Here is a 20,763-nt window from a genome sequence, read left to right as displayed (position 1 = left end):
ATGATTGTTCTTGGCAATTTTTTTTCTACAGAAGTGGTTTGCCATTGCCTTCTTCTGGACAGTGTCTTTACAAGACGGGTGACCCCAGCCATTATCAATACCCTTCAGAGATTGTCTGCCTGGTGTCAGTGGTCGCATAACCAGGACTTGTGATGTGCACCAGCTACTCATACGACCATCCACCACCTGCTCCCATGGCTTCTCGTTACCCTGATCAGGGACGCAGTATGGTTAAATAAAATTAAATTGAATTTGAACTTGAATTCCATTAGCTGATAATGCAATAGGAAAAGGGTTTGGCAATGAATACTACAACTAGGCTGTGGGTTGAAATCCAATCAAAAGAAAGGTCTTCACATTTGTCCCATCAAAAACTTTAGAAATGGCAATGTCCAGTTCTTTAAAATTCATCCACACAGTTAATTAGAGTCACTCTCAGAGCATGTGAAATAAAGTACAGGAAGATTTTTTTTTTAAAAAAATGAAAGATTGAGATTTCAATGCCATGATTATTTGTGCACTATTTATTTCGTTATCAATGAAAGTCATGTACAGGGAACCTCATGCTGGTGCCAAATATCTTTGGGTGCATTTTGAATGTGACATGTTGATGTTAGGATCAAACATGCATCCCCTCGGAGTTCATCAACTCCTAGCCCCCCCCCCCCCCCCCAACCATCACCACAGCAGTTAGTGCGACGTTATTACAGATCAGGGCATTCCAGAGTTCAGAGTTCATTTCCGGCAACATGTGCAAGGAGTTTGTATGTTCTCTCCGTGAACCTCATGGGTTTTACGCAGCCGCGTTGGACTGAGGTTGAGAGGACTCAGATTGGCAGATGAAGGCTGTGGGTCAGCGATTGCTCCCCATGGGAAGACTGAGCTGGAGCCGTTGCTCTCCTCGATGCTGACTAAGGATGCTTTCAAAATTCTGAGATTTATCTGATTATTGGTGTGGGCTGTAGTTTATACTAGTCTCCTTCAGTTTTCTGTGCTTTCTTTCTCGTTGCTGATTGGCGGGAGGGCAATATGCTACTTTTTTTGGCGAGGGAGGGGTTGGGGATTTCCGGTCAGATTTTCTTGTTGGTGATTTTCAGTGAGAGCGATCTGTTAGATTTTTGTGTGCGAGAGAGGGGTTGGGGATTTGACATTACTCTTACTGGGTTTTTTTGGGAGGGGCTTGGGGGTTATGGGAAAGATCATTTAGCTGTCATGTCCGGGTGAGTGATCCACTTTTTTTGTGTCGGGATGGGGGTGGGGGGATGGGTTGATGTCTTTTCTTTCACAGACTTCAATGGTTTTTCTGTATTTCATGTCTATCTGGAGAAGACGAATCTCAGAGTTGTATTCTCCATACATACTTTGATAATAAAATAAACCTTTGTTTCCTCCAGGTGCTCTGGTTTCCTCCCACATTCCAAAGATGTATGGGTTAGTAGGTTAATTTGTCATTGAAAATTGTCCTGCGATTAGGCTAGGGCTAAATAGATGGGTTGCCATGCAACATGGCTCATTGGGCTGGCAGGGTCTGTTCTGCACTGTATTTCTAAATAAAAACAAAATCTCACCACCTCGTTCTCTGTATCATAGTCAAGAGTACACAGCTGAGTGTCCTACAGGCATTGGGAGAAATCTTTAATTATACTGTGGAGGTGTTGTTTCTATCATTTGCTTCGTCACTTCTCAGTGGTAAAAGGACCTCCTTATTTGCAGACTATATAAAGATAGGTGGTGGGGCAGGTAGTGTTGAAGAAGCAGGTAACTTGCTGAAGGATTGGACAGGTTAAAAGAATGGGCAAAAAGGTAACCCATGAAGAAGTTGGAATACATTGTCAGGAAGTGTATGGTCACACACTTTGGTAGAAGGAATAAAGGTGTAGACTCTTTTCTAAACAGGGAATGAACTCAAATCAGAGATAGCAAATACAATGTTAGCATTCATTTAAAGAGGACTAGAATATAAGAACAAGGATGTGATACTGAGCATTTATAAGGCATTGGTCAGACCACACTTGGAGTGTTGTGAGCAGTTTTGGGCCCCTTATTTAAGAAAGGATGTACTGACATTGCAGAGGGTCCGGAGGAGGTTCAGAAGAATGATCCTGGGAATGAAAGGGTTAAAGTATGAGGAGCATTTTATAGCTCTAGGCCTGCACTCACTGGAGTTTAGAAGAATGAAGGTGGGCTCTCATTGAAACCTATCGAATATTGAAAGGCCTGGATAGCATAGACGTGGAAAGGATGTTTCCAATAGTGAGGGAATCTAGGACCAGGGGGCACAGCCTCAATAGAACCATAGGAGCAGAATTAGGCCATTCAGCCCATCATGTCTGCTCTGCCATTCCAACATAGCTGACTTATTATCCCTCTCAACCCCTCTCCCCATAACCTTAAACATCTTGACTAATCAAGAACCCATCAGCCTCCAGTTTAAACATACCCAATGATTTGGCCTCCACAGCCATTTGTGGCAATAAATTCTGCAGATTCACCACCTCCTGGCTAAGAAATCACTCCTCATCTCTGTTCTAAAGGAACATCCTTCTATTCTGAGGTTATGCCCTCTGTTCCCAGACCACCCCCAATATAGCAAATGTCCTCTCCACATCCATTCTGTCTAGGCCTGTCAATATTCAGTAGGTTTCAATGAGATCCCTCCCCCTCATTCTTCTAAACTCCAGTGAGTACAGGCTCAGAGCTACAAACGTGCCTCATATGTTAATGCTTTTATTGCCAGGATCATTCTCGTCAACCTCCTCTGTCCCTCTCCAGTGCCAGTCTCCCTAAACTCCACTAAAATTGCTCTGTTTAAAGTTGTAGAATGGTCCAACTCCTTACAGTGGCTTCTGAAACTCAACATCCACTTGCAGCCATCTCTGTGTTGGACCTGCTCCCGCAATAGACTTACTATTTCTCAAACAATAGTCAAAATGGACAGACACATACGAGATACTCCAGTGCCACTGAAACAGCAGTGTGGAAAATACGTCACGAATCAATATCCAGACACAAAAGAGATTCTGCAGATGCTGAAAATCTGGAGCAACACACACAAAACACTGAAGGAACTCAGAGGGTTAGGCAGCATTTATCAATCCCACGTCTAGCAGACTGAGTGGTGTCATAACAACAACCTCTCACTCAATGTCAGCAGGACCAAGGAACTAATTGTAGACTTCAGCAGGGGGAAACCACAAGTCCATGAGACAGTTCTCATCAGAGGGTTATGAACTTTAAATTCCTCAGTGTTACTATTTCAGAGGATCTGTCCTGCACCCAGCACATGAGTGGAATTGCAAAGAAAGCATGGCAGCGCCCTCTACTTCCTTAGGAGTCTGTGAAGATTCAGCATGACATCTAAACTTTGACAAACTTCTATAGATGTGCAGGGGAGAGTGCATTTGTTGCCTGTATCATGGCCTGGTATGGATACACAAATAGCTTTGAACAGAAAAAAAAGGTAGTGGATTCAGCCCAGTATATCATTTTAAGGGCTCTTTATTGCATTATCTTTTCTCATCATCTATTGCTATTTATTTATATTTGCATTTGCACAGTTTGTTGTCTTCTGCACTCCATTTGATCTTTCATTGATCCTGTTATAGTTACTATTCTATAGATTTGCGGAGTATGCTCACAGGAAAATGAATCCAGAGTTGTATATGGTGGCATATATGTACCTTGATAATAAAATCTACTTTGAACTTTAATGAAGTATCTTTACTGAAATGTCAACTTTCCATTTCCCCTCCAAAGAAACAACACACAAAACGCTGGAGGAACTCAGCAGCTCAGGCAGCATCTATGTTACGAAATAAACTGTCAACATTTTGGGCCAAAACCCTTCATCAGAACTGAAATGTCAACTGTTTATTCCCCTCCACAAAAGCTGCCTCACCTGCCGAGTTCCTTCAGCATTTTGTGTGTTAACTCTGGATTTCCAGCACCTGCAGAATCTCTTGTCCAAAGTTAAAAGTTCAAACTAAATTTATTATCAAGGTACATATTTGTCAACCCTCAGATTTATTTTCTTGCAGGCATTCACAGAAGAACCAAGAAATAAAATCGAATCAATGAAAAACTATACAGAAAGACTGACAAACAACCAATGTCCTTGTGTTTATGATTTGTCCATTTTTTGTGTTTTGCTCTGGATTTCAAGCATTTGCAGAATCTCTTTTGGTTAAGATATATCCCTTCATAGAAACTGTCTGATTCAAGATTCATAGAAAGGGTGCAGAGGAGATTTACAAGGATGTTGTCTGGATTGGGGAGCATGCCTTATGAGACTAGGTTGAGTGAACTTGGCCTTTTCTCCTTGGAGCGACAGAGGATGAGAGGTGACCTGATAGAGGTGTACAAGATAATGAGAGGCATTGATCGTGTGGATAGTCAGAGGCTTTTTCCCAGGGCTGAAATGGCTAGCATGAGGGGACATAGTTTTAAGGTGCTTGGAAGTAGATACAGGGGAGATGTCAGGGGTAAGTTTTTTTTTAAAAACACAGAGAGGGGTGAGTGCGTGGAATAGGCAGCCAGCGGCAGTGCTGGAGGCAGAAATGATTGAGTCTTTTAAGAGACTCCTGGATGGCCATATTGAGCTTAGAAAAATAGAGGGCTATGGGTAAAGCCTAGGTAGTTCTAAGGTAGGGACATGTTCGGCACAGCTTTGTGGGCCAAAGGGCCTGTATTGTGCTGTAGGTCTTCTATGTTTCTAAGATTCAAGATTGTTTGTCATTTCCAATACACAAGTGTAAAGGAAAATGAAATAATTGTTACTCTGGATCTGAGTCGACAAAAAAAAAACAAAGATAAAGAACACAATATGAAAAACACAATAAATATAAATTCATAAAATAGCTTATCCACATAGATTGATTGTATGGCCATAAAGTGACACTAGGCACAGGAGTGTCTGTGCATAAGGTGACTGACAGGAAATGATAAAGTAGTGGTGGTTGGGGGTGTGGAGGGGTGGGTTAGTGGGTGGAGGTGTTGATCATCCTTACTGCTTGGGGAAAGTAACTGTTTTTGAGTCCTGGTGTGGATGTTATACAGCCTCCTTGCTGATGGGAGTGGGACAAACAGACCATGAGCAAAGTGGGTGGGATCCCCTATAATATTGTTGACCTTTCTGCACACACGTCCTTGATGGTGGGTAGGCTGGTACCGTGGATGTATTGGGCAGTCTTGAATACCCATTCTCTCTGCCGCAGTGCAGTTGGCATACCATGCAGTGATGCAGCATGTTATATGCTCTCTAGCATTTCATGTGCTGCTAAACATCCATACCCATAAGTACTAAATGCAGAGGAGGGGTTCATTATTATTGTGCCATTTAATCAAACCAGTCACTGAGAACTAGGTAAGTGGTTGAAAGTGGAAAATGCATTGACTTAGATTTTCCATTTATGCTATGTGGCAATGCATGCAGAATGAATTCAAAATTAATTAAACTTCAGACGAATGAGGTGACTTTACTAAGACATAAACATTTCCAAGTAATCTTAAAAAGTTAAATGTTAAGTGCATCTTGAGGGAATGTCTGCTCTCAGAGGAGTGTGTGCGTTTGGAACCCTCTCTCCTGGACAGTTATGGAGACTGACTCATTGAATACATACAGACTCCAGATAGACGGATCCTTGGCTTCTGAAGGGGAAGTCGAAGGATATGGGGAACAGAAGGGAATAAGAAGCTAGCGCCAGGAATGGATTAGTAATTGAGTGGCTGGACTGTCCCGAGGGCACGAGTGACTGACTTCTGCTTCTTTTTCTTAATTGAGCTGACACCAACGCGACTATTTGATTATTTAAACAGAAAATTGTACAAAATCGCTGTTTTCTTGTGGCAGTCCTCTTAAGGTCGCCCGTCGTGTTAGTTTAATCATCTTAAACCCGTGCAAGCAACTTCCACAGGAAGACCAAGGGAGAACGCGCCTTGAAGCGAATTGGCCAAACTTTTTTTCTTTTACAAAAATAGCCCACAGTATTTGGAGGTAAATTGATTAACGACCTTGATCCCTCCCACCCTCCGCCCCTGGGAAGAGACCGAGACTGGACTCTGGTGATTGATAGTGAGGAGAGAGGCGGCTTAAGATGTGTTTGTCATTCACTAGGGGGTGGTCAAGTCAGGAAAGGAAGATCAGTTGTTTTGAGTTTCACCGAAGGTTTCCGGCGTGTGAGTTTAAAGTCGCGGCTGTTTGTTTTCTGAGCTTGTATTAACCCCCTACCAACAGAAACGAGACCCCCCACTAATAATCACATCGTTATTATCTTAACAAAAGTCAACCAACACGATTTTGATTGCATTAAAACGTGCAGAATCTTTGCTATTCCAAATATACTTTTCTTATAAAATACTTCTGCATCCACAACCACGACGGAAAGAGGTATTAATTTTTTAAAAAGTTAGCAGGACTTACCACCGGAGATGAAATTCGGCAACCGGGACAGTCACAGATTGGCGGGTGTACCTGTAAGATTCCCTTTGACATAAGTGTCTTCAAACTTTTCCCTGCATTAGAGAGGAAAATAAATTAAATTACTGTGAGAAAACAATAAAGCCAGCTGCGCAACGCCAGCGTTTGTGTGAGGAGGAAATTCTTATTAATTCACCTCTCAAGTGTGCACGGTCCTCCTTAAATACACATTGGCGAGGCTACGAGCGATCCCTACAACCACGGCAACGCGACCTTAAAAATACCGGGAAGCGCATTTCCCTTCCTCCTCTTTCATCTCGGCTCTGTCACACGAGCAGAAAATTGTTGGTTTACAATTAAAGCGACGCAACTCTTGAGGAAGTGCGGCAGTTTTGCTTATTTGTAACAATGGCGAATGTTGTATGTAGAGAGGCCGAGGCACACGCTGGTAAAGAGCGCACCGGGGGAGGGGAGGGGAGCACAGCCCGAAGCCAGACACTTAGCGCAGCCAGATGCAGAGTCAAAGAGCCAGAGAGACTAATACCGTAATACTGGCAGGACCTGCGAGAGAGTGGCGCGGCGAAGCCAGACAGTGCAGCAGACGCTTCGCACGGCCAGAAGCCGAGTCTCAGAGCAACAGTGCGAGAGAGAGGCTCACACCGTCAGAGCCAGGCTGCTGTCGAGACTAACTCTCTCAGGACGGTGTCCGGGAGTCACTGCCTGGCCAGAGGGACCAGTGTTCCCCGCCCAGGCACTGCCAGGGATCCAATGGATTATCAGAGAGACAAGTGTCTCTGCCGAAACACTGTCAGATGGTCGCTGGATACGATGGGGACAGGAGCCTCTGTCCAGACATTCTCAGAAAGTCACTGAATACCAGAGGAACCAGTGTCCCTCACAGAGTCACTGTATATCAGAGAGACAAGTGTCTCTGTACAGACACTGTTACAGTCACTGGATGCCAAAGACCAGCGTCTCTGTATAGACACTGTCTGGGAGTCACTGAATACCAGAGGGACCAGTGTCTTGTCACTGGATACCAAAGAACGGTGTCTCTGCCCAGGGTGCCCCTCGCAGAGACACTGTAAGGGGGAGGGGGTCACCGCAAGCCAGAGTGAAGAACACACTAGAGCCAGACAGTGACTCACACTCGGCAGCAGACGACAGCTCCCCCGGCCCGGCTCCGTTCCAGGGGCAACTGCACATGGAGAGCCGCCAGCACCACGACCACACCGCAAGAGTTAAAACAGCCGCGCCGGCAACGCCGCGGGTGGGCAGCAGGTTCCACCCACGCCTCCCCAGCGAGAACCACCCGCACTTCAGCAGGGAAACGCGCCAAGCCCGCAGTTACCGGCGCTGTCACTGACCATATCAAGAACACTGCTGGCCCAGGGAGCGAGGAATCGCATTCCATCCTCACTTCCCGACTCAACCAGCCTCTTAATACATTCCTCCACAACAGCCTTCCCCCCCCACCCCCACCCCCACCCCACCCTCACCCAACCCGCTCCACCCGCGGCCAGCTCGTGTTAATGAATACAGACAGCCGTTTAACTCACTTGATCTCACGGCCGGGCTCGCTTGCTTCCCGGTTTCCCTGAAACTTTCGAACCGTTCACCGGCGAAAGCACCGTATAACAAACCGTGCCACTCCTTTCCCCACCTCCCAAAAACACACACATACACAAAGGTTCAATTATTTATAATTTCTGCTTAGCCAGAGCCATCCTGACGGCTGTGTCTGGGATACGGCTTCTCCCGGCCAAAGACAGAAAATAGCTGTCTCACTTTTTGGTTCGTCTCTCTCCTCTCTCTCGTTTCCCAAACTTCACAGGCCAGCGGCAGACAAGTACATCCCTCCAACCACCACTCTCCCCCCCACCCCGCGAAACAAAATATCACTGCTGCAAGGTAACCTGGGGGAGGGGAGGAGCGGGGGGGGGCGGAAGAGGTCAGGTGTAAGTAACCATTATCACCTTCTGATCGTCTGCTGGGTTGGCATTAGTTAATTATTGGTTGAACAAATAATCTATTGGCCCAGTTTACCTGCACCCGGTGCGGTTGATCCAACTTTTACGCACGTTAACTTCCTCAAAACGCGGACTGTCCCCAAGTGTACAATAATCACATTGCAACCTCTTCCTCCCCTCTATTGACAGAAGCAAAGATCTCTCTCTCTCTTTCACTCACACACACACATACACACACCTTCCCTCTCTCCATTTCTCTTTCTCAACCTCCCTCCTTCTCGCTCTCTCTCCCTCCTTCTCTCTCTGAACCTCGCTCTCTTTCCTTGTCCTCCCTCTCTCTCCCTCTAGCTTCACCCTCGCATGCACCCACCTTTGTGCCTTATGCTCCGTTTCCAGTCCTTGGCTGTCTCTCTGCCGCTGACGAACTGAAATTCATTGGGGGTCAGCCACTCGCCCCGGTAGCGGATGGAGGGTCCCTTGCTGCCTTGGCACAGTTTATGGATGTAGAGGAGGGCTTTGTTTTCTCCGCACTCCACTTCGATGCAGGGCTCCCCGTTGTCAAAGATCGGCTGGAAATCTGGAACGGAATGGAAGCGCTCTAGCATCAGGTCGCCCGGGTGGGCAGCCTCGGGAAGCCCCAGGAAGGCACGGTGGCGCCGGCTGAAGATGTGGTCATAAGGCGCAGGGTGTGGGGTCACCATTGGGATGGACAGAGGGGCCAGATATTCGGGAAGACTGTCCAGCAGCCCCCGAGTGACCATTTCCCCATCGGTTTTCTCCTTCTTGATAGCAGGCATCCTCATGTATACGCTCGCTACAAGTTCCTCTCCCCGTAGTTTCTCCTTCCGAGCGAAGCCGTTAAAATGCGGGAACTGTTTCGACCCGTGATATCCCCAGCGCTCACGCAGGGATGACTTGTTCGCTTTACTTAGATCTAACACTTCGACCTCTGCCGTCGCTCTAATCTGTCTCCCCGTACCTGACATCTCGGAAAGGTACTCGCCGCCGTGTACATTATCTTGGCGAAATGCTTATTGATCCGCTATCGACCCACCTTCTCGCTGAAGCGTTTTTCTAACTGATTACCTTTCTCTTATTTCCGGGCGAGGACGAAACTAGCAGCGGTTTTAAAATTCGATTTTAACCTCACAGTTCGAGATAAAGTTATCCCCTCCCGACACTTTCCATCAATAAACCTTAAGCGGATCAGCCGTGTCAGACCGCTTGATAAAACCCACTTCCTAAAAGTTGTATAATCTCCATAAAATGTTAAAGTTTCTTTAAAATAATCTCCCCCTCTTTAGATTTCTAAAAAAGACCAGAATTTCTGTTTTAAAAACATAGCAAGTTATTACTTCTGAAAAGCCTCATACATTTTATTTTAAACCTACATTTTTGTTTCTGGGAGTCACGCTTTAGTTCAGAGACGAAACATGATTTGCCCTCTCTGCCGCTGCTAAGTTGGCCCATTTAACCATCGTAGGCTGTCAGTGAAAGGAAAGGGGGTGCGATACGTACGACCCAGTGACATAATCTGTCCAATTAATTAAAGAATATTCCCACCTTCACCCGCGCACACTCAATGAGCTCCGACTTCTGGAGATTTTCAATCCAATCCACTAATGTTTTCCCAAAGTATTTTCTCTGTGTTTGGAGCTGCCCTCGACTCCAAAGCAATGTTTACAAATAGTTCCTCTTTTTAAAAAAAATTCAGAACAGCGCGTCTGCACGGGGCGACACACTCGCAAAATGCTGGAGGAACTCAGCAGGTCAGGCAGCTTCTATGGAAAGGAATAAACAGTCGATGCCTGGGGCCGAGACCCTTCATCGGAACTGGTGTCTCGGCCCGAAACGTCGGCTGTTTAATCCTTTCCTTAGATGTTGCCTGACCTGCGGAGTTCCTTCAGCATTGTGTATGTGCGCGCGCGCGCGCGTCTGTTTGCGCGCGCCTGTGTATGTGCGTTGCTCCGGATTGTCAGCATCCGTAGAATCTCTCGTGTTTATCACCTGCGGATCCCATACCCGTCAGTGTCACAATAGAGATGAGATGGAAACAACACAGAGGACCAGGAAGACGGACAAGTAAGGGCAAGTTCCCATTTATGACAGAGATGTCCAATTCGCCACCCACTCAGAAACTAAACGTACAAAAATAGAACACAATATAGGAAAAGGCCTTTTGTTTAAATTAGTACCCAATTAAATTAGTAATCAAATGGCCAACTAAACTAACCACTTCCGCCTATGCAATGTCCATCTCCTTCCATTTTCCTCACATCCATGTGCCCATCTAAACGCCTCTTTAAAATCCATAATGAGTCTATCTCTACCACCACCCCAAGCAGTGCATTCTACCACCACGCTGTGTGTAAAAAAAACTTGCCCCTCACATCTCCTTTGAAATTACCCCTCTCACCTGGTATTAGACATTTCAGCCCTGAGGAAAAAAAGATACTCTTATGCCTCTTATAAACCTTTATCAGATCTCCACCTCCCCCGCCCCCACCACTACAACCTCCGTCGCCCCAGAGACATCGACCCAAGTTCGTCCAGCCTCTCCTGATAGATGCGCCATGTAATCCAGGCAGTATCCTGGCAAGCCTCTTCAGCGCCCTCACTCAGTATCAAATCTCCACGGACGGTGTAGCCAACAATTGAATAACCCTCATGAAGTTCAGAGTATTGTACCTGGGTCTCTGCGATCATCCGCAGAGAGGGATAACGGCGTGACAGTTTGTTTTTCTTCCCGCTCTATGCAATCTGACAGTGCCTGCAGGATTCAATCAGCATTGGACGGGTCGACGAACGTTCAGCTTCCCTTCTGAGTTAACACCAAGCCATTCTGATAGCGGTGGGAACCTAGATGTTTTTTTAAAAGTATGAGTTAGTGCTGTTTTAGTTTACAGGACAGTTTTTGCGCAGGTCGAACCCGTCCAGTATCGGTTTCTTTACTTAAGGGAAGGATGTTGCCGCATTAGAAGTATTTCGGTGAAGGTTTATTAATTTTGATTTTAGTTATTTTAGAGATATAGCACGATTACAGGCCCAATGAACCCGCGCCGCCAATTACACACGTGACCAATTAACCTATCAAGTGGTACATCCTTGGACCGAGGGAGGAGATGGGAGTACCCAGGGAAAACCCACGCGGTCACGGGGAGAACGTACAAACTCCTTGCAGAATTGAACCCGGGGCGCTGGCATTTTAAAGCTTAACATTGACCGCTGTGCTACAGTGCCGCCCTGTTTAGTGAACTGCTTTCAGGAACGGGCGTATGGGCTGAAGTTGGGGTTCTGAAGGGGTGAAATAGGACTTCATTGAAACTGACCCTCAGTGGCCTGTACCCTTTTTACCTAATAAAGTGGCCACTAAGTATATGTTCGTAGTCTTCTGCTGCTGTAGCCCATCCACTTCAAGGGTTGACATATACGTTCAGGGATGACGTTCAGCACATCATTGTTGTAACATACACTTATTTGAGTTACTGTCGCCTTCCAGTCAGTTTGAACCAGTCTGGCCGTTCACCTTTGACTTCTCTCATTAACAAGGCAATTTCACACACAGAGCTACCACTCACTGGATGTTTTTTTTGTTTTTCTCACCATTCTCTATAAGCTCCAGAGACCATTGTGCATGAACATCCCAGGAGATCAGCAGTTTCTGAGATACTCAAACCACCCTGTCTGGCACCAACAGTCATTCCACCATCAAAGTCACTTAGATCACAATTCCTCCCAATTCTGATGTTTGAACTTAACTTCTTGGCCACGTCTGCATGCTTTTATGCATGGAGTTGCAGCAACATGATTGGATGATTAGATATTTGCATTAACAATGTACCTAATAAAGTGGCCATGGAGTGTATAAGATCCTGGGCTTGGGGGACATTTCTTAACTGGAATAAGTGTGGGGAAGATGGGAGGTAATTGTCCCATATAAGGAGAAACTAGTTTAAGATGGTGATGGGGCCACTTTGTCTCGCTCGAAAGTCATGAATGCTGGGAAATCACAAGATGTGATTGATTATTGATTATTATTAATGAATAGCTAGAATCTTCATAAATGAGAAGGTGGAAGTTCATGAGAGTTGAGTTTTCAAAGCAGATCAGCCAAGATCTGATTAGCCAGTAAACAGGCTTGATGGGCTGAGTGGCCACTGCTGTTCATAACTCACATTTGTTGAGTGACTACAATGTCCACCTTGTCAGCCCATCTCACACTTCACTGAATATTTGGGCACAGATACAACAGAATTCATAAGTTCATCTTCCAACCCTTCAAACTCCAGCTGAGCTTCATTTAGGGAGAGTTTAAACAAGTTTCCCATTCCTCCTGGCTTCCACTGAAAATGGATAAAAGCTGTATCACAAACAGCTTAATCAAGGACCTCTCCCATCCTAGTCATTTTCACTTCTCTCTTCTCCTGTCAGGCAAGTGATATGAAGTTCGAACACAAGAAATTCTGCAGATGCTGGAAATCTAGAGCAATACACACAAAACACTGGAGGAACTCAACTGGTCAGGCAGCATCTATGGAAAAGAGCAAATAGTCAATGTTTCGGGCAGAGACCATTTAAATTTTTTTATTTTGATGATATACAGTGTGGAACAGGCCCTTCTGGCCCTTTGAGCCATGGTGCCCAGCAAACCCCAAATTTAATTCTAGCCAAATCATGGGACAATTTACAATGACCAATTAACCTACTGACCAGAAACAGGAGGGACTGGAGGAAACCCACGTGGTCACAGGGATAACTCCTTACTGGCAGTAGCAGGAATTAAACCCAATGTCTGCAAATCATGAGTTGGTCTGTCCTGGAATTGGAGGACTGCGAATGTGGGTGTAAGGGAGGAATGGATAGTTGGTTTGTGTTCTCCTCTCCGAGGATTGTCAGCTTGTTGTGGTGGAGAGGTTTGTGAGCTTCTGACATCCCGAGGGTGATATCATCTGGAGTTTAGCTCCCAGTAGGGTCACCCATGATGGTAAGTTCAAGGGGGAGATTACAAACAAAAAGAGATCCAGCCAAGACCCCAACAGTGGAGCTGGTGGAAGATGATGTCACATCACAACGGCAGTGAAGAGTCCCCAGTCTTCTGGCACTCCATGCCACTGATCTGTCAAGGACCAAGTGGTGGCTGCCTGTGCATTCGCCTCCCAATGTTAAACAAAGTTACGCAAGGCACTCTCCATTAAGGAAACCACCCTAACATCCCACAATAAAAACCACGGCAATCAGCAAGAGGTGATGGGTGCAGGGTTGTGAGGTCTGGAAGCCCCTAGTCTAGAATATGCGGCTTCCAGATCGGCATCTACAGCCACTTGAGGACCCACCAATAGACAACCCCTACGGTCACCTGAGGACCCACCAATAGACAACCCATACAGTCACCTGAGGACCTACCAATAGACAACCACTACGGTCACCTGAGGACCCACCAATAGACAACCCATACAGTCACCTGAGGACCCACCAATAGACAACCACTACGGTCACCTGAGGACCCACCAATAGACAACCCCTACAGTCACCTGAGGACCACCAATAGACAACCCCTACGGTCACCTGTGGACCCACCAATAGACAATCCCTACGGTCACCTGAGGACCCACCAATAGACAACCCATACAGTGAACATCATCTCCTTCAGTGAACATCATACTCCATTCGAGTGATAGCACTACTATGTTGTGTTCTGTTTTAAGACCATACGACACAGGAGCAGAATTAGGCCATTTGGCCCATCGAGTCTGCTCTGCCATTTCATCATGGCTGATCCAATTTTCCTCTCAGCCTCAATCTCGTGCCTTCTCCCTGTAACCCTTCATGCCCTGACCAATTGTGGGCATCCTTGTGGGCTGCCCCCAGCACATCGTTGGGTTCTGTTGGTTGTTAACGCAAATGACACATTTCACTGTACGTTTCAACATTTGTGTGATAAACGAATCTGAATCAGAATCGGATCCGTAATCCAAATCACTACCAATTCTGAAGCAGAGCTATGTTGTTCAATAACCTGCTGCTATTCAAAGTCTGGGCACTCAAGTAACACCTTTTGGGGATTCAACTCTTCTCGGGCTTCCAGGACCCAGATGGAAGCCCAAGAAATGTTTACCTGTCATATACACTGGAAAAGCACGAGGTACTTTTTCATCATTTGGGGAAGTTATATGAGGATCCAACCCCAAGGAACCAGTAAGGTGTTAATTCCTTGGACAGTTAATTAGCAGTAGTGTAGTGGTACCAACGACCTGGGTTCAATTCCCATCACTGCTTGGAAGGAGTTTGCATACTCTCCCCATGACTGTGTGGGCTTCCCTTCCTCTGGGTGCTCCGGTTTCCTCCCACAGTCCAAAGACGTATCGGTTAGTAGGTTAATTGGTCATTGTAAATTGTCTCGTGATTAGGCCGGGATTAAATCAGGAGATTAATGGCTCAAAGGGCCAGAAGAGACTATTTTGTGCTGTAACTCAATAAATAAATATATTAATTTTTTAAAATCTCGAATATTCAGCAGCACATCATTAAATATGGAATTTTTAACTTCCTGAAGAACACTATGTTCTTATTATTCTAGTACCTTATTATTTGTTTTCCCTCGTATGTGATATTCATTCTTTATAAACATTCATCGTGTTAGATTTTTTAACGTCAAAAATGATGGCTTTGTAATTCCTTTTTCATCTCTTTCCCTTCCACTGTCCCCGGTGAGATACCAGTACTAGATTGGCATGGATGTGATTTACAAGTGTGAAATACAGTCTAATATTAGAATTAATACATCCTGGTGAACACCTCGTTTTCATAGTGTTTTTAGAAAGGGAAGAAATCTCCAATTTTGGCAGCCAACATCAACACTGAACACTTCAAGGTCAGAAGAAAAACCTTTTTGTGACATCAACTTTCTCCCTCACTGCTGCCTTCAAAGCCCTTTGGTGAACACTATTTTGAGTTCTGTGAGATGGGGATTTGTAGCCGTTATGAAATAGATTCGGACATTGCAGACACTCAGTGACCACTTTATTAGCTTGCTCATTAACACAAATATCTAATCAGCCAATCAAGTGGCAGCAACTGAATGCATAAAAGCATGCCGACACAGTCAGGAGGCTCAATAGTTGTTCAGACCAAAGAAATGTAATCTAAGTGATTTTGACTGTGGAATGGTTGTTGGTGCCAGACGGGGGGGGGGAGGGGGTTGAGTATCTCAGAAACTTCTGATCTCCTGGGACTTTCACAGACAACAGTCACTAGAGTTTACAGAGAATGGTATGGTAAGCAAAAAACATCCAGTAAGCAGCAGTTCTGTGGGCAAAAATGCTTGTTGATGAGGGAGGGACATCAGGGGAGAACGGCCAAAGTGGTTCAAGCTGACAGTAATTCAGATAACCACACATTTCAACAGTGGTGTGCAGAAGAGCATCTCTGAATGCACAACACATCTTGAAGTTAATGGGCTACAGCAGCAGGAGACTACGAACATATACTTTGTGTCCACTTTATTAGGTACAGGAAGTAACTAATAAAGCGGCTACTGAGTGTAGATTACACTGGAAACTGAAATCTAACAGTTAGAAACCATTGTCATCTGATCAGTGTGGATTGGGTTCAATCCAAACTCCAGGACAGTGTGGTAATTCAGTATTCTATTTAAACTATCCCACCTTTTCCTCTTCTAATTTCCTTCCTTCCCATTTATCAATTTACTATTCAGGAATATGCCTCCAGAGAGATGTTTTCAATTGTCCCGCCTGAACAGTCCCTTTTCATGTGGGTGTTCTTTATATTGTGATGTGACAAACTATTTGGCCACAGGAGCGTTTCAATCAAACTGTTTCTGTTATCATTTGGCGTTCATAGCAACACGCACAAAATGCTGGAGGAGCTCAGCAAGTCTGGCAGAATCTACGGAAATGAATAAGCAGTCGATGTTTCAGGCCGAGATCCTTCATTGGGACTGGAAACAAGGGGGCAGAAGCCAGAATAAGGAGGAGGAGATGGGGGTTGAAGGCAAGGAGCACAAACTGGCAGGCGATAAGTGGGACCAGGTGAGGGGGAAGGTGGGTTGGTGGGGGTGGAAAAATGAAGTAAGAAGCTGGAAGGTGATGGGTGGAAGTGATAAAGGGCTGAAGAAGGAATCTTATAGGAGAGGATAGTGGACCACAGGAGAAAGGGAAGGAGGATCAGAACTAGAGGGAGGTGATGGGTAGGTGAGGAGTAGAGAAGACAGGAGCCAGAATGCGAATGAAAAAGTGAGAAAGGGAAAGTGGGATTAATTACTGAACATTAGAGAAATCGACATTTATGCCGTCAGGTTTGAGGCTACCCAGACGGAATATGAGGTGTTGCTTCTCCAACATAAGAGTGGCCTCATGGTGGCAGTAGCAGAGGCTATGGACCAACATTTTGGAATGGGAATGGGGAGTAGAATTAAAAGGGAAGGCCACCGGGAAATCCTACTTTTTGTGGTAGACGGAGTGAAGGTTCTCGAGAAAGCAGTTCCCCAATCTGTGTTGGTCTCACCAATGTAGAGAAGGCTGTACCAGGACCATCAGATGCAACAGAGTACCCCAACAAAGAAGTGTTACCTCACCTTCTCTTTGGGGCCCTGAATCTGCTGTTTATCAGAATTAGGTTTAATACAACTGGGATATGTCATGAAATATGGTGTTTTGTGGCAGCTGTGCAGTGCAATGTATAATAAAAAAAACTAAATTACAATAAGAAATATATATATATATATATATATAATTAAATAAGTGGTACAAAAAAGAGAGCATGAAGAAAAACGTATATAGTGAGGTAGTGTACATGGGTTTGGAAATCGGATAGAAGCAATGGGAAGAGGGCATGTCCTGGGAGATTAGGATGGATGCCACCTTTTGAAGATAGATAGATAGATGATAGATAGATAGATACTTTATTCATCCCCATGGGGAAATTCAACATTTTTTCCCATACACTTGTTGTAGCAAAAACTCATTACATACAATACTTAACTCAGTAATAATATGATATGCATCTAAATCACTAACTCAAAAAGCATTAATAATAGCTTTAAAAAAAGTTCTTAAGTCCTGGCAGTTGAATTGTAAAGCCTAATGGCATTGGGGAGTATTGACCTCTTCATCCTGTCTGAGGAGCATTGCATCGACAGTAACCTGTCGCTGAAACTGCTTCTCTGTCTCTGGATGGTGCTATGTAGAGGATGTTCAGGGTTTTCCATAATTGACCGTAGCCTACTCAGCGCCCTTCGCTCAGCTACCGATGTTAAACTCTCCAGTACTTTGCCCACGACAGAGCCCGCCTTCCTTATCAGCTTATTAAGACGTGAGGCGTCCTTCTTCTTAATGCTTCCTCCCCAACACGCCACCACAAAGAAGAGGGCGCTCTCAACAACTGACCTATAGAACATCTTCAGCATCTCACTGCAGACATTGAATGACGCCAACCTTCTAAGGAATACCTGGGAGGCGAGCGCCCATGATAGAGCCAGCTGAGTCTGCAACTCGCTGCAGCTATTTTCAGTCTTGCACAGTGCCCCTCCCCCCCCCCCGTACCCATGATGTAACCAGTTGGAATACCCTCCACAGTGTATCTGTAGAAATTCATGCAGGGACACCTTTCTGTGTAAATCACAAGGTGATCTTACGGAACAAAACTCCCCACTGTCTTTTCCCACCCCGTTATGAACGCAAGGTCATTGAAACTAACTGCAGCTTCCCACATGAGTTCAAACAATTTAATACAGATCAGGGATTAGACGTGCTTGATCAAACTGACCCAGCACAATGGTAATTTTATGTATTGTTGGAGTGTGGTAATGCCAGTAAGGCTGGCATTTATACCTCATTGTCCTTGAGAAGATGATGGCTTCTTCATGAACCGTGCCCTTCTATGTCAGAAAGATGGTCCCACAATATTACTAAATGAGAAGTTCCAGAACTCTAATGTAGTGACTATGAAAGTCTTCTCAAGTATGTCCAATTATCAAGGCAAGTGATGCATTTACCCACTGAACCATTGGGGAATTTCCTATGGTGTTTCATTCCAATTGACGTAACAAATAATAGGGGACAATCGAATAGGCAGCTTTCCACCCTTCTCTCCTGGCACTGTTCCGCAAATTTCCTTGGCAGGAACAGAGCTATGAATCGGGTCGAGATAAAGGTCGCAAAATTGAGACACTTCAACAAATTGTCACAGGGCTGGTTTAAATTCTGAGCTCCGTGTGGTCGTTGGCACCACATGATATTTTAAATATTTATAAATGGAGCTTGAGATTTCTCTGCAAGGAAGCTTGGCGGGGGGGGGGGGGGGGCTGGGGAACAGAGGGCAAAGCAAGCCAGAAGTCTCTCTCATTCTTCAAAACAGCCAGTTATTGAGAACTGCACCAGAGTCCAGGGAATTAAGCCGTTGGCCTGGCCTCTTAATTGAGGAACGCAAGACCGATACCAAGGGAGAAATAACTAGAAATGGCTACAAGAAGGAACCTTGCCTAAAATGTGAATTCAGGATATATATTGTGTAGATATAATAAGCACAGGATCCATTATTCCTTTGTAACATGTTTGAAGTAAAATCCAGCACGTTTAAATCATACAATACGCAGTCATTCCCCTAATCACACTATTGGTTGGTGATGAGTAATTCATTGCTGACAAACTATAATCTGCACAAAAAAAATCTTGCCTCAACTTTAATGAAGCAGGTCTACCATGAATATTAATTGTACAGAGGATGCGAAACATTTAAAGAGAAGAACATGATTTTTTTTAAACCTGCACTCAGTGGCCACATTATTAGGTACACCTGCATACCTGCTTGTTAATGCAAATATCTGATCATGTGGCAGCAACTCAATGCATCAAAGCATGCAGACACCAGAATCAGGTTTAATATCACCAGCATATGTCATGAAATTTGTTGTTACATGTCAGCATTACATTGCAATACATGATAATAAAAAACTGTAAATTTCAGTAAGTATATATATTTAAAAAGTTAAATAAATAGTTCAAAAAGAGAAAAAAAATTGTGAGGTTGTGTTCATGGTTCAATGTCCACTCAGGAATCTGATGACAGAGGGGAAGAAGATATTTCTGAATCATTGAGTGTGTGCCTTCAGGTTCCTGTGCCACCTCCCTGATGGTAGCAATGAGAAGAGGGCAGGTCCTTTGTGAAGGGGTTTTTAATGATGGATGCCACCTTTTTGAGGCATTGTTCCTTGAAGATGTCCTGAATGCTGGGGAGGCTAGTGCCCATGATGGAGCTGACAGAGTTCACAACTTTCTACAGCTTTTCTCAATCCTCTGCAGTAGACAACCCCCCCCCCCCCCATACTCTCTACAATACACCTGTAGAAATTTTCAAGTGTCTTTGGTGACATACAAAATCTCCTCAAATTTCTAATGAAACGTAGCCGGTGTCATACCTTCTTTGTAAAGGTATCGATAGATCCTCAGAGATGTTGACATCCAGGAACTTGGAATTGCTCATCCTTTCCACTACTGACGAAGTAGTGGTGTGTCTGCCCTCGTCTTACCTTTTCTGAAGCCCACAATTTTGGTCTTACTGATGTTGAGTGCAAGGATGTTGCTCAACCAGCTGATCCATTTCACTCTTGTACGCCCTCTCGTCACGATCTGAAATTCTGCCAATGATAGCAGTGTCATCAGCAGATTGATGGATGGCACTTCAGCTATACCTATCCACACAGTCATGAGCATGGAGAGAGTAGAGCAGTGGGCTGAGCACACACCTCTGAGGAGCACCAGCGATGATCATCAGCAAGGTCAGGAAGTTCATTTGTTGTTCAGACCAAACATCAGAATGGGATAGAAACATGATCTAAGTGATTTTGACTGTGGAATAATTGTTGGTGAAAGATGGGGTGGTTTGGATATCTCAGAAATTACAGATGTACAGGTGTTCCTGATAAAGTGGCCTTTGCTATTTAGAAAGGGCTACTGGAGTGATTTTCAGGCTGAAATTAAGTTGAGATGTTGAGATGTTACAGTGCTTCTTTCCCCTAACAAATTCATGTAGAATAAAGAACATTACAGTACAGGCAGTTTGGCCCAAAATACTGTGCCGAGCTTTTAACCTACTCTAAGATTCATCTAAACTTTTTCCCACGAGGCCAGTCATCACAGCAGCCGATTCAGGAGCCCATTCAGGAGCTGCAAGCCATAGCCTCAGTTCAGTGCAGTGATGAGTTAATCTCACAGAGCGGCGAACTGAACTGGTCTGTACCTCGTCTCTGGCCCGGCCCGGACACCCTGACCTTTTCAATCTGGCCCAGTTTTTAAATTGTCTAAACCTCAGGTCATTCCTTGATCTGGGGCCCAAAACCTGCCACCTCAATGTGGCCTGGTG

General features: G+C 44.9%; 1 protein-coding gene across 18 annotated transcripts in view; it reads right to left on the bottom strand.

Annotated features, from left to right (window-relative positions):
• samd11 (sterile alpha motif domain containing 11) overlaps window positions 1-20,763 on the bottom strand; it is a 337,921-nt gene that overhangs the window by 292,775 nt on the left and 24,383 nt on the right. For 2 of the 18 annotated variants that reach the window (XM_073032287.1, XM_073032289.1), the window contains exons 3-4: window positions 11,074-11,244; window positions 6,419-6,510 (exon numbers count right to left, since the gene is read on the bottom strand). In XM_073032287.1, the coding sequence (XP_072888388.1) occupies window positions 6,419-6,490 (72 nt within the window). In that variant the 5' untranslated portion in view covers window positions 6,491-6,510; window positions 11,074-11,244. The other 16 variants (XM_073032283.1, XM_073032300.1, XM_073032292.1 and 13 more) reach the window with 15 other exon arrangements.

This window comes from Hemitrygon akajei, chromosome 29 (genome assembly GCF_048418815.1).
Source record: "Hemitrygon akajei chromosome 29, sHemAka1.3, whole genome shotgun sequence".
Classification (NCBI taxonomy): Eukaryota; Metazoa; Chordata; class Chondrichthyes; order Myliobatiformes; family Dasyatidae; genus Hemitrygon; species Hemitrygon akajei.
Note: the sequence above shows the minus strand (reverse complement) of the source record. Positions and strands in the feature narration are given on the sequence as shown.